This window comes from Leptodactylus fuscus, chromosome 1 (assembly GCF_031893055.1).
Source record: "Leptodactylus fuscus isolate aLepFus1 chromosome 1, aLepFus1.hap2, whole genome shotgun sequence".
Taxonomy (NCBI): Eukaryota; Metazoa; Chordata; class Amphibia; order Anura; family Leptodactylidae; genus Leptodactylus; species Leptodactylus fuscus.
In genome coordinates, this window is record NC_134265.1 from 221,004,174 (window position 1) to 221,019,433 (window position 15,260).

At 40.6% G+C, this 15,260-nt stretch overlaps 1 protein-coding gene across 1 annotated transcript in view; it reads left to right on the top strand.

Moving 5' to 3' along the window:
- MFSD12 (major facilitator superfamily domain containing 12) overlaps positions 1–15,260 on the top strand; it is a 58,203-nt gene that overhangs the window by 32,542 nt on the left and 10,401 nt on the right. Inside the window, exons 6-9 of the mRNA XM_075283505.1 lie at positions 2,666–2,758; positions 2,847–3,017; positions 3,399–3,493; positions 4,736–4,866. Coding sequence (XP_075139606.1) covers positions 2,666–2,758; positions 2,847–3,017; positions 3,399–3,493; positions 4,736–4,866 — 490 coding nt within the window. The remainder of the gene's footprint in view (positions 1–2,665; positions 2,759–2,846; positions 3,018–3,398; positions 3,494–4,735; positions 4,867–15,260) is intronic.

The following is a 15,260-nucleotide window of genomic DNA, read 5'->3' on the forward strand; positions in this document are numbered from 1 at the left end:
GTTTATGAAGGAATGGACCGCAAAAATTGAGCCCCCAGAATGCCCCCCAATCTTAGGAGTAATTGTGTGGGATTTGCTGCACCCACTGCTGAATCAGGGTTATCGCCTATATGGATAACTTCTACACCAGCATCACACTCTTTAGGTGCCTCAGTTTAGTTGAATGTATTTGTCCTGTCCTCAATTCATGGCAACTCTTGTCTCTATGCGGGGTACCAGTACCTTTACCCCCATGTAAGACTGCATCCTTACATCCTGACTTACAAGTCCTGAAGCCATATAGTGCCAAGCGAAAAAATAGTGTGGTACAAGAAAAGTTGGCAGTGCACATTGTACAGATACTTTCCTTGAGTTATAGGAGAAAGTTATGAAGACTTTGGTAATTGTTGACCAGGAAGGGCAGGGCCCCAGTACTTTTGGAATGGAAGGTGCCTGTATTGTACCAGGGTAACACTTTCCCGGTAAAGTTCCCTGTTATGCAGGAATCTCTGAAAAATAAATTCATGCAATACCAGTGGGGTCCAAATGCTTGCTATACCCCTTGATGATGATTTTTTTTTTTTTTTTTCAAAGGGTGTAACTTCCAAATTGAGGTCATTTGGGGATTTCCACTATTCTGGCACTTTAGGGGCTCAGCACATGTGACATTGTACCTGTAAACGATATCAAATTCTGTCCTCCCAAATATTTTTCTGTTCCTTTATTCCCACTGTGTGACCATACAGCAGTCTCCGACCACATGTGAGCCATTTCTAGTCAGCAGAAATTGCTTAACAAATAATGGATGCTTTTTCTCCTTTAACCCTTTGTGAAATTGAAAAATTTGAAGCTATAGTGACTTATTACGTTAGTAATTTTTCACTTTCACATCTCTGTGGTTAAAAATTCAGTGACACATCTGCGTGGTTAAAGTACTCTAACCCTTGATAAATTGCTTGAGGGGACTACATTTCAAAATGGGGTCACATTTTGGAGGGGGAGGGTTTCCACTGTTCTGTATGTCCATACATCAGTTTATATCCTAATGTGTCATAATTACATGCCATGGAGAAATTGCATAACAGGTTGTGGCCCGCATTTTCTCCTTTAACCCCTTTATGAATGTGTAAATTCTAGGGCTAAATGAATATATTAGTAACAGAAATTGAAAAGTGTAAATTTGACCTCCATTTTGTTTTAATTGCTGTGAAATTCTGAAAGGGTTAAGAAATTTTCTAAATGCTATTTTGAATTATTTCACGAATGCAATTTTGTGATTTTATGGGGGTTACTATTAGAGAGGTCTTCCAAGCCCTTTCAGAACTGAACTGGTCCCTTGAAAAATGTGGTTTGGAAATATTCTTGAAAAATTGTGAAATTACTGCTAGACTTGTAAGCCTTATAATATCTGTATATCATATAGTCATTAAAGTTTGAGTGAAACATAAAGCAGAGATGTGGTAAATTATATTTTTGAAGTAATTTGAAATTGTAGTCCTTTCATATAGATAGTCATACTACCCAAAGTTTGAAAACCTGCATTTTTTTTTTCCCCAAAAAATTTTCACCAAATTTCATATTTTTTCATAATCGAAGACAAAACATATTGACCAAAATTGACTAAGTATAATGTGTCACGAAAAAATAAAAACCACAGGAATTTTGAGGTTGAATTTTTCTGCTTGACCAAATTCCATATCCAATTCTGCACCTCTGGCAGTAATTTCCTGCCTCCCTATAACTTCACTGGGAGTTATCACGTGGAATCTGCTTGAAGATTGAGCATAAACGCTTTTTTTTTTTTTTTTTTTTTTTTTTTTTTTTTTTCTGCTAGCAGAAAAGAGATAATTTAGGCTATGCGGGCTACACCAAAAAGCGTTGCGGGAAAAACTGCAGCCGCAACGCGTTGTGGTTTTTCCCCGCAGTGCTTTTCACTGAAGGTCCCCAGAGCAGAGGTTTCCTTTAAAGGGATTCTACCATTAAAGCAACTTCTTTTCTAATTACCACGTCGGAATAGCCTTAAGAAAGGCTATTCGTCTCCTACCTTTAGATGTTGTCTCCATCGCGTCATTCCTTAGAAATACCAGTACTTACCGGTATGCTAATGAGGTCTCGGCAGCAATGGGGGCGTCCTTCTTCATCTGCCTCCTCCCCTTGTCTGTCGTCTTCTTTCTTCGTCATGTCTGACGCCTGCGCAGTCAGCTCTGACAGCGAGACCCTGTTAGAGCCGACTGCGCATGTCCGTACAGCCCTGTGAGTGAACTCATCCAGGCGTCGGAGGTCTGCGCAGGTGTCAGACATGACGAAGAAAAAAGACGACAGACAAGGGGAGGAGGCAGATGACGAAGAAGGACGCCCCCATTGCTGCCGAGACCTCATTAGCATACCGGTATTTCTAAGGAACAGCGCGACTGAGACCACATCTAAAGGTAGGAGACAACTAGCCTTTCTTAAGGCTATTCCGACGTGGTAATTAGAAAAAAAAAAGTTGCTTTAATGGATTAATTAATCCCTTTAAGGACTTTGTGCTTTGATTATAACTATAGGACTATAGGGAAACCTGTGTGGGTTCCCCTCCAGTAAATTTTCATGCAGGTTTTATAACAATGTGCCTGAGCTATTACATAGTTCATACTGTGACGACTTCACCTAGTGATATTTTTAATACCGTTTCACTTTTCTCTAGAATTATATTGCTACAATTCCACTGGTCATGTATGTGAGTGGATTTGTTTCATCATTCCTAATGAAGCCAGTCAACAAATATATTGGACGCAATGTGAGTTGTGATTTGAGGCTACATAAGAAAACTAAATATAGCATAGTGTGTTTCTCTTTGTTTAGTTTGTACCTCTTTGCTTTTCCAGATTACCTATTTTTTAGGTCTGCTTGCTATTGCTGCTTTTTCTGCCTGGGTAGCTCTAGATCCAGAGCTTAGTGTGGCTGTCTATGGAGCTGCTGTTCTTTTGGGATCTGGGTCGGCTACGATCTTGGTTACATCTCTTTCTATGACTGCTGATCTTATTGGACCCCACTCAGTAAGTACTACCTACTCAAATGTCGTTTGTATGGATTTCCACACTTCTCATGTGCAGCATGATATTTGGCCATTAGAGGGAAATGGTGAGCTGTAAGAGTTGAAGATATCTTTTATATGCTATATTATCCTAAATCTGGACATTAAGGATAGGATTTTCTTACGGAGTTTACTATAAACTGTAAATTCATTACAATGACATACGGTAGATCAGTTGTATATCAGTAAAATGTTCTTTATAATATAATTTTGTGTCTATTAACACAAAAAAATAAAGAAATTTAAAGTGAAATTGGTCAAAATCAGTGACATTTGCATATCCATAATTTTTTTTTTTTTTTATTGTAAGCATTAACTCGTTTTGTTTCTTGTAACTTTACAGCACAGTGGAGCCTTTGTATATGGAGCCATGAGTTTCACTGACAAAGTGGCCAATGGCCTGGCCGTAGTGCTCATACAGTCTCTGCATCCATGTCAGTAAGTATTACCAGTGTTTTCACTGTCCGTTGTGTGTGTGTGTGTGTGTGTGTGTGTGTGTGTGTGTGTGTGTGTGTGTGTGTGTGTGTGTGTGTGTATATATATATATATATATATATATATATATATATATATATATATATATTAGGTGGTAAAATGTGCCCAAAACATCTTTGGAATTCATAAATGCTAATATTTTGTAAAATACAGAAATTCATGACAATCATTAAATAACTAAAATTATGACACAAATGATTGTTACAAGTGCAAATTAATTTTATTAAATTAAAAACTCTCTTCTCCACAACCCAGGAATCCTCTTACATACACAATATTGGTTTATCCTAAAATGCAGACAATGATAAAAATAAAACACTGGTCTAAAAAATATATATATTAATGGGTATGAGGACATACACCCACTAACTACAGTGAATGCTGGACCTAACCTACATCAAACTAAACTGTTAGTATTTTATATACCACATTATTACCAAGATCAAATCGAAAAAGCCATATACAAAATAATGAAATGAAAGAAGGAAAAAAAAATCTCATTCCCTTTTGGGCCAATAATTTCGTCCAATTTCCACCACTAAGTCCAATTCATACTTGATTAGGATGTAATCTGAAGTGTTTAGGATTGTCAATTCAGAACTTCTTCCTTCTCATTTTGTTGACCAAATACCTAAACAGATTACCCAACCTCAGTATATATATTAGATTACATGGACATATGGCAAAATATACCACCCCCATAACTCACTGAGTCAGTATTGACACATGCAATGCAATTTCCACATGGACAGCTGCATCATCTCTGGCCCTGTGATACAAAAATTCTTGACTTCCTATATGTGATTGATTGCTGGTTTATCTGGCAAGTACTGCTTCAAAGCAGGGTCACAATGAATTTACAGATGTCTCTTTCCTTAGTATGTCTGAATGCTTCCCTCTTCATGAACCTGAAAATAAATGTTCAAAAGTTACAAGAGGATCAAACATATAATCAATAAATTTTCTAACCAGTTTGCAAAAATTGTTTATTCTGACACAGTTGCCCAACCCAACCATATATGTGTGTGTGCTTTATTGACCCTTTGGGTTTTTTTTGGTTTTTTTCTCTTTAGTAATAAATTTAATTTAACAGAATACTCTCCAAGACCACATTGTGCTGCTTGGTAGTTCACTTATTAGGAAAACTGGATTTATAACTATCATTTGTTTTTATCTTCCCTTTAGTACTCAGCTTTGTTGTCCAGCCTGTACTCCATTTTATCACTGGGTGATGGTGACCATAACCGGTGCTGTATCTCTAGTGGCTGCTTTGTCACTTAGTTCCATAATGATCTGGCCTATCAATGTGCGATTTTGTAAGTATATCTGTCTAACTCTCTAAGCTTATTTGTATATAAGAATATGACTAAACTAGCATTTCAGAACATTTTCTGTAAGCTTTTACAATTAAATCTATACTCCCAGCTGTTTGTCCTATTCTGCCATAAATGGAGGCCATTGTGTCATTTATAGCAGGGTTGAGTCCTGCACACTGTGTGTGACTTTTAAACAAAATGGTTCTTCTGTATGGTCTTTGAGTGCCTCCATTCAAGTCTGTCTTAGATGGAGGCATAAAAAATTGACTTCTGGCCATGGAGTGAATTGGCAGGTCAGCCTGCAGATTGCATGACCGTGCAGCGGACTCATGTGAGGCTGTAGTAAAAGAAGTAAACACAGGGTACCTGCTATATGATACACAATGCCACGTATTAACGGACAGAATAATAACTATGTCCACAGATTGGGACATTGGGAGCATTATATGCTTAAAGTATAACTAAACTTTCAGACAGCTTTTGATTTTCTGGCAGTATTTGTGTCATTAAAGGGATTCTAACACATAGGAATAGCCTTAAGAAAGGCTATTCCTCTCCTACCTTTAGAAGTCTTCTTCCCACCGCCGTTCCGGTGATGTTCCCTGTTTTCTGTGGTATGCAAACTATTTTTCTTGCTGCACTGTGGCTATTCCCCCTGCGCTCAAACAACACTGGGGGTGTCCCCAATGCTGCTTGAAAAATCTCCAGTGTCGCTTCATCTTTTGGAACAGCTCTCCGCCGCGACTTCTTGCAGCCTGGTCTTCAAAATCCTAGGCATGCACAGCCGACTGCGCATGTCTGTAGCCACGAGCATACTGTGTAGAATATCACCAGAACGACTGCACGGGGAAGACTTCTAAAGGTAGGAGAAGAATGGCTCTCTTTTTAAGGCTATTCCTATGTGTTAATCTTAAAAAAATGGGATTCTAATGATAGAATCCCTTTTAATACATTTTGTAATATACTTTAACATATTTTGTTTCCTTTCTGTGATATTCTTTCCCTTGTTTCTGTATTAAGAGCTCATTCTGCCTCTCACTGAATGTTGCTGTGTATAGAGAACAGGCTTGGAGTACAGGGCTGTGTAAAATGTAGAGAAAATGAGGCTGGGGGAGGATCAATTCATCCAGTTATATCTAGGACATAATAAAATGAGCAAACTTGCTTCTGGTGTCATATGAAAGAGGAGATTCTCTTCTTTCATATGACACTTAAAGGGGTTGTCCCATCATAATGATCCTATCTATACTGCTTGTGAATGTAAGACTTTTCCTAAATACATTGCTTCAGCAAAACTGCTTTGTTTGTCCATTATCTTACTTTATTCATTTTTTTTTTTTTGACACATCCCTTGACTTATCTGGTCATAAGTCAAGTGATATATCAGCCTGCTCTCAGGGGGGAGGGAGGAGGGGCTAAGTGCACGGGAGCGAGCCTGGAGGGGGGGGGGTAGTGTACCCTTTGGGGGGAAGGGGCCACCAATACAGACCCGGCATCCACTGTAATAGAGAGGCGGATGCCGTGGAGGGTGAGATGCCGGCACAGATGCCTACAACATCGCTGCTGGCTTCGTGCAGGGCAGGAGCATAGCGATGCCGCAGGCATCTGTGCCGGCGTCTAACTGTTGCCGGCATCTGCCTCTCTATTACAGCGGATGCCGGGTCTGTATTCACATATGTAAAGCGAGATGCCGCTGGCCCTGTGTGCACGCTCATAGATGGTGAGACCAGTCTAGCCCTCACAATGCGAATACAGACCCGGCATCCGCTGTAATAGAGAGGCGGATGCCGGGTCTGTATTGGCATTGTGAAGGCTAGACTGGTCTCACCATCTATGAGCGTGCACGCAGGGCCAGCGGCATCTCGCTGCTGGCTTTGCATATGTAACCCCGCCCACTAGTGACGCAACAAAGCAGGAAGACAGAAGATTTTACAGCAACGAAGACTGGTGAATATTCGACGTTGGAATACCCCTTTAAGGATGCAGTGTTATCTCCAGAGATTCAGTGTCATTGGTTGAAAACACAGTCAAGATTAGGATATTTGTCACATTTATTACACCGACTCTTTCAACCAGTGATGGATCTGGAAAAAATCTAAGATATATAACTGTGTGAAATGACCCTCCCCACCCTCATTTTCTCTACTTTTTACACTGCCCCATACTCCAAGCCTGTACTTCACACACTCAGTGAGAGGCAGAAACTGCTTTCAATGCAGAAACAAGGGAAAGAGAGAAAAAAATGCAGGATTTCACAGAAAGGATCCAAATGACATAAATACTGCCAGAAAATCAAAAGTTGACACGAAGTGTAAAAAAAATTAAATAAATAAAAAAATAAAAACCCAGTGAAGATATGACATTGTAAAGTCTGCTGATTACTAATGTTTTTGTTCACTGTTGCGCTTTGTCTAGTCTGAGTCTATTGTACTAGAATATACTGTATGTTTTGTCACTTCCATTTTGCCAAAGATTTTGATGCAGTTAATGGGCAGTTTAGCCCTGTAGATGGCTTTATATCATGGTAAAGCTGCACACACATTGAAAATAAAATTTCAATTAAAGCAGAAGGAAAAACCTCCAGTAATAAAGATTATTCCACTAAGGTTTTCTTTTCATGGTTAATGACCCCCCCCCCCCCCAAAAAAAAAAACAAAAAAAAAAAAAAAACCCCAAAACAAAACAAAAAAAAACCCAAACGTAGGCAAAAAATATTTGTGTGTTTTTGTATATAATCAGTGGTGTAACTACCAGGCCCAGGATATTGGGAGTTACTCCAGCCAGTAACTGTCCCTATTTACTAACCGATCCTGGCAGTGGTTATTATTATACTCAGGGGTCACAGTGTGTACAGGGGCCACTATGGGACATAATAGAGAGCGTAGAAATGCGGGGTGGGGGGGGTATGGTCGGGGTCTTCGGTGGGTGTCGGTCGGGGGCCCATGTCAAAAGCTCGCCACGGGGCCCCGTCGTTCCTAGTTATGCCGCTGTATATAATGGATTTGGATTGTAGTCTCATGAATAATACATCACAATGTCTGCCTGAAATTAGCAGATGAGAGAGTCTTCAGCACACAGCTTTTTCATGCGCTGCTTTCAGTCTAGACCAGACCTGGCCAACAGCCGGCCCTCTGACTGCTTCTATCCGGCCCGCATAGCTAGTGGAAGGTTTTTGAAGGACCTGTGATGATGTCATCACAGCCTATCACCAGGATAGGCTATGACTTGTTAGTGGGCGGAGCCACACGGGACTGTGCTTGCTGAAAGCTGCTGGCAATGGAGGCTGCTGGATGATAGAGAGAGGAGACAGCATGTGTGAGCAAGAGGGAGGAACTAGGGGCAGATGTAGGGGGCAGTTAAACTTAATGCACATGTAGGGGGGACATTAAACTGGGGCAGCTGGAGGAGGATATTAAACCATGGGGGTAGCTGGAGGGGGACATGTCTGCCTCTAGTTGCCCCCAGTTTAATGTCCCCCTCCAGCTGCCCCAGTTTAATGTCCCCTCTAGTTTCTGCTGGTTTATACTGGGGCACCAGAGGAACTTAATACTGTGGGACATTTGGAGGGAAACGTTATAATGTGGGGGGAGTATAATGTTAGGGTGACTGTAGGAGGAATTTACTTTGTGGGGCACATGGAAAAATGATTGAGAATGGGCGGAGTCAGCAGAGAATTAGGTGGAGCTAAATTTGCCACAACGCGCATGACCCTCTAGAACCGTTACAATTTCTCATGTGGCCCCATGGGAAAATTAATTGCCCACCCCTGCTCTAGACAGACACCCAACAAACTGTCAATGTATTCAGTCAGGCTCCATATTTAATGGCTATGTTAGCAGTTCACCTCTCCACACAGTTATGGTGGCTGCCATCTTGCCTGAGATGACTCCTAGATCTATGAGAGAGTTTTCTATCTATGCTCCTACCCCACTTCCCCCTTAAAGTTCAATGAGCAAAGCATTTCTCCAAGCAGGGAAATGGTCACTTCAAATGACTTAGCTTTTGAGCCATGGCGTTAGAATCTTGGCCCACCTAGATTTAGAGAGCAGTGGAGTTTAAAAAGATCTCACTGATGTGGGATCTTTTTAAACCTTATGGAGACGGATTGGGACCCTTTCCCACTGCAACTATTCCCAGTGTTTTAGTCACACCTGTATATAATAGAGAGCAGTCGAGTTAGAGGAGCTCCATATACCCACAACCTACATTTTAACCAGTGTGCAGAACACATGCAGCTGACAGTGCAGGGAGAGGAGAAAATGATTGTATTCTCCTGTCCCTTTCACATCAGATGACCCTAGGAGAGGTGTCCATGGACTCATGTTCATATCTCACCCCCCCCCCCCCCCATTACCAATAAGCAAGCATACTTGTCGTTTAACTCCTTATATCCTGTGTTCAACTGCAGCACCTAAATTGTTTTACAGAAAAAAAAAATCTCTTGTTTATGGGGGGAAAAAACAACCCACAAAATTGGTACCAAAACATGTCCCCACCCTAAAATAAAACTAGTATGTTTATTCTACATGATAAACACCTTAACGTTCTGATTCCAGATCTGATATTTTCTGTTCATTTCTCCTCTTAATAAAAAGTAATAAAAAAAAACTGATCAAAGTCCCATGTAGCCACAAAATACAAGGTCTCCTAAAGCTACATTGAAATAAAATTGTAAAAAGGCCAGATGTTACTCCTCCAAAACATTACAGCTTTACAGATATTGGAAATTTCAGTATTTCAGAGGCATTTTCAAGTGTTCCTGCAAAAATCATTGGCACAGTGTGTATTTGTGCATCAGTTACACGCAAACGTGGCCCTACCTGCTCCCTTAGCAGTTGGCAGGCTTGCTCTGTAAATCTACAGTCTGTGTTCTTGGTATAAGGAAAAATTTGTTTTTGCTGATATTTGTGCTACCTTGAAAATGCTGCCATTTTGATGCACAGCTGCATTGTATATTTCTCTGGTTTCTTTTTTGTGGGAGGTGGGGATTGGTTATATTGTGCCTGCATTATTGTGCTTGTGTTTGCGTTATTGTGCTTTTTTATTTATTTGGGGGGGGGGGGGGCTCGTGTGTGTGTTTTATGCTAGCTAGAAAAAGATGCTGAGTACTTGACCAGGGAACAGGTAACATTCAGTTGTCACTTACTATATACAAGAAGAATAAAAAAAAAAGGCACAATCCAGAGTTATAGTGAAAGAAGCTTCAGTTGTGTTTTTTGTTTTTGTGGTAATGAGAAAACTTCGACCATGTACAACCAAAATTTGAGGTCATGCCTTGCCACCAGAGTCAATACTGACTAAAGCAACAGTGGTGATAAATACAATAATTGTTGACATCATAAATGTTATGTATTAATCTAAAATAAGACATTAGTAACAGCACAAGGCTGCTAGGTTATCTTTAGAGGGCAATTGTAGATTTCTAAATACTACTAAATACTAGGTATACATATATAATGGGTGTGAGGGAGGATTTGGTAGCCCAAGTACATCAGCTGTATGGCAAAGGTGTAAATGTGGCACATCTCTGGCACACAGACCTTTTTGTACCCTTCTGGTTCTTCAGTTTCACAAAAGTGGGAGAACTAGCACGAGGATGCTTCGGCCCAACAAATTTAGCATGCCAGAAAGTTGGCATATTACCTGAAGTCTACAGCAGATCCTGTTTGTTAACAAGACCAGGGAAGGTGAAAGAAATAAAACCTACTCCTGCTGTAACCGTGATAACACCAGTCCCCACCGTTTAACCCTTAAAATGCCATGTCAATAGCGACCATGGCATCTTAGGTGTTTACAACTAGGAAGCCAATAGGAGTGTCTGTTTAAGTGAAAGTACCCTAGGGGAACTTGGGGGAAGGAAGGGGGGGGGGGGGGGTAAAAATAAAATTAATTAAAAAAATTAAAAAAAATTAACAAAGTAAACACTAAAATGAAACAAACCCAATTTTCCCCATTAAAATATTTTGCATGCTTTAAAAAAAAATAAAAAAAAATACATTTTTGTTATTGCCATGTCAGTGACGACCTGATATTTTGTGTGTGTATATCCTACTTAATATTATAAATGTGAAAGATTGTGTGTTTGGGTGTTTGTTTCTCAATCACGCCCAAACCGCCGAACAGATTTCAATGAAATTTGACACATGTATATTTTCTCCTGCGTGATGAATGGTGTAAGAAATACAAGTAAAAAAAAAGCCAAAATTACCAATTTTGTTCACACCCGCTATTCAAAAAAACAGAATAGAAATAAGTCTCTCAAAACCTAAAGCAATACCAATAACATTTTTACATTACCTGCAAAAAATAAGCCATCGCACAACCTCATTGATGTAACCATAAAAAAGGTATACTGTATATACTCAAGTATAAGCCGAATTTTTAAGCACAGTTTTTGTGCTGAAAAAGCCCTCCTCGGCTTATACTCGAGTCAAGCAAAAAAAAAAAAAAAAAAAAAATTGACCAGCTGCTATAGTATTGTGTAGAATCTCCCATAAAATAGTGAAAAAAAAAAGCTTTAAAAATATAATAAAAAAAATAAACTTCTAAATCCCTCCTTTCCTTAGAATACATCTAAAAGTAGAAAATGACTGTGAAACACAAACACATTAGGTATCCCTGTGTCTGAAAGTGCCCGATCTACTAAATATAGGGTATTTGCAGTGCTCCTGTTCAGTCAGGAGCTCTATATTCAGCCAGGCTGAGTTCCAAGTGGGGGGGAAAAAAAAAAAAAAAAAAACAGTCCTCAAGCTCAGGGAAGGGGCAGACAGACAACCAAAACACCCCCTCCCCTTCCCCAGAAACTACTGCACCCAAAAAACCATTTTAATTTTTGAAATTTTCCAGTAGCTGCTACATCCCCCCCCCCCCCCCCCCCCCGGCTTATACTTGAGTCAATAAGTTTTCCCAGGTTTTTTATGGTAAAATTAGGGGGTCGGCTTATACTCCAGTATATACGGTAGGTTTCTGAAAATAGCAACTTCAGAACTAATGCTTTTCTTAAAAAAAAAAAATATATATATATACATATATATATTTCTCCTAGTAGTAAAACAGTAAAATAACCTATACATATTTGGCATTGCCATAATCATACTGTCCCACAGAATAAAGAATGTAATTTTTACCAGAGAATGAACAGCTCAAACTTTATAGTACAAAAATCAATGGCAAAATTACTGTTTTCCCATTCCATCCCAGAAAGAGTGAAGAAAGGGGGAAAAAAAAAAAGTTGCTAAATGATTTGTATTGTAAAAATGCTGTTAAAAAAGTAAATAAAATAAACTAATCCCACAAACAACAAGTTTACATATGGCTATGTCGATATAAAAATACAAAAGTTAAGGTTATTGCAATATGATGATGAAAAAATGAGAAATAATGCTGTGTCCTTAAGGCAAAAACAGGCTCTGTTGTTAAGGGATTAATGGCCAGGTCATTTTTCAAATCTGACATGTCACATGTGGTAATAACTTTGAGATGCTTTAAATGGGTTTTCAGGGGAACAAAAACAGCTCTTAGTGCTATTAACGGGTTAATAAGTGCTCCCAAATATCTCTTAGCAGTGTTTTGAGTGATTTCTGGGTTTCTCTGGGAGTGCCTAGCATCTTCTGCACTTATTTCCAGGTTAGCTTCCTGCTGCCTTAGCTGATGCAGTGCATTCTGGTAGTTGTAGGCTCTCACACGATCTCCCTCTCTAACACCCCCTACCTGTCTCCCTTCTGTCCCTTTCCAAATAGCTCAGCCCACCCACCTACCCCATTTTGTAAAAATGTATTCTTCCTGTCCAGACTTCCCTCTTTGAGGAATGGCTCCTCCTCTTTGATTCTGCCTGTGCAGCAGTCCCAGTACTGTACTGTAGTTTTTGCTCCATCTCTACTGCGCAGGTGTAGGGAGCTCCTGTGGGCTCCCACGCTTGTGTAGTAGAGATGGAGTGTAAGCTAATGGCTTTTTACACACGTGTCTCAGAAGGAAGAGGAGCCTTTCCCTCCTGGGACGAAGACTGAAAGGAAGAGAGGTAAATATGGTTGGGGAGGGGAGTTTCTCAGTAATTAATACAAAATGGAGGTCAAACTTACACTTTTCAGTTTCTGTTACGAATGTATTCATTAGCCCTAGAATTTACACATTCACAAGGGGTTAAAAGACTAAATGCATTCCATAATCCATTATGCAATTTCTCCCAAGCATGAAATCATCCAACATATGGATGTAAATTGATGTATAGGCACAAGGCAGATTTTGCTAGAATCTGTTTCAGGCAACATGTTGCATTTGCAGAGCCCCTCAGTTGCCAGAACAGTTGAAACCAGCCAAAAACCTATTTTGTAAATTTGACCCCTTTAAAGAATTTATCAAGGGGTACTTTATTTTAATTTGATAAATTAACAGAATAACCAGAAAAAATCACCAAGAACATGAAGTAACATGGATGGCAATTGAGAACAATAAGAGATAAGGTGGGGGGACAAGGATATTAGACAAAAACAATAATATACAAAGGAAGGAAACAAGAGGGGTCGGGAGGGAGAAGGAGGTCCGAGTCCATGAAGGATACCATACATGTTCCTCGGGGACCAAATGGACTGGAAAGCCTCTACAGTATTAAGGGTAGCAGTGAGGTATTCTAGCCTACGTTCATTTTAATACAAGCAACAAGGGCGGTGCCCACGCACACTCCTCCAGTGGAGAGCCCACAAGCGTTTTAACAATGGTGCAGAGGTACAGGAACAGCTTTGACATCCTTTTACCTAGGTGTCAGGGTGGGCAGTTGAGTAGGTAAATGATTGTCATGAAGTGTTATGTCCCCCTTTTATGTCCAAAAAGGGGTGAACTAAAGGACAGTCCCAAAAGATGTGATACAACGGGTGATGGTACAAAGGCGCCTCCAGCAGGTAGGGTACCAGTGCATCAAGAGTTTATATTGGGTCTCTCAAAATGTAATGCACGAGGGTGACTTAGCTGCACGGGACCAGTTGATCTTCCTGCCCAGAGCCCCAGTAAACGTAACCATATATTTGTAGGTCAGGGGAGGGGGGGTCTGCCCTTCTGGAAGCTAAAATAAAATGGGCTATCTGCTGGTAATGGAACCAGTGACACAGAACAGGCCCAGCCTGCTCCAAGGGTGCGCCATAGCAGCCATTAATCCCTCTGGGAGGAGAGGGTTGAAAAGAATGGAAATCTTAGAGAAATCTCATGAAGCGAGTGGGAAAAGCTGATGATGTCTAAGCCAGATAGCTCTAGTTAAATGGATTGGTCCTAAAAGTGGGGTGGAAGGCAGAGAAGACAAGCAGGCCCACAAGAAAGCATTAGGGCCAACCAGAGCTTTTCAATGCTGCCCAAAGTGGGATACATTGTAAATGGGGCCACCCAGTAGTAGTGAAAAAAGTACAGCACTGCTAGTTCCCCAGCTGCCTTACCAGCCAACATAACAAAGTGGGGAATGCAATGACTCTTCTCATTCCCACTTCATGCCTTCTGGAGGGAGTGTAGATCAGAGCGAGGAACAGTTACAGGTAGAGTTTTGAAGAAGAACAACAGAAGGTTTGGGAGAAGTGTAATTTTGACTGCTGTAATATGGCCTATAAGGAATATGTGTAGAGGACGCCATTTATCTATTGGAGAAAGAAGTTCATGAAACAGATGGGTAATTAATAGAGATGAGCGAACAGTGAAATATTCATTTCGAGTAGAGCCTCAATATTCAACTACTCGATCGAATATCGAATCCCATTATAGTCTATGGGGAAAAAAATGCTCATTTCAGGGGAAACCACTATTCAACTAAAGGACAGTCACCAAGTCCACAAATAGCAGGAGGAGAGTGTTTAGGAGGAGAGCTGTGCAGTTAAAGCGCACGGACCCCATTATAGTCTATGGGGTCCGTGTGCTTTAACTGCACAGCGCTTGCAGTTGCGCTGATAAAAAGTAAGCTCCCTCGTAATCACAAGCTGCCAGCTCTACCAACTAGCAAAGACGAGCCTGCGGCAAATCAACGCTGGTTCTGCAGCAGGCTCGTCCTTTCTAGTCTGGAGAGCTGGCAGCTTGCTGTTATGAGGGAGCTGACTCTCTTTCTCATAGAAATGAATTGGCCTGCGTTGATTGATTGATTCGGCCAATCAATGCTGGTTCTGCCAGAGGCTCGTCTGTGAGGAGGCGGGGTCCAAGAACGGACCACAATGGAGACTGCTGTGGACGAGCCTCTGGCAGAACCAGCGTTAATTGACCAAATGCTGTACACTGGCCAATCAACGCTGGTCAATGCATTCCTATGAAAAAAAAATCCGCTCCCTCGTAACAGCAAGCTGCCAGCTCTCCCAACTAGCACGGATGAGCCTGCTGCAGAACCAGCGTTGATTTGTAATATCAGGATTAGATTATGAGAAAAATGAGAG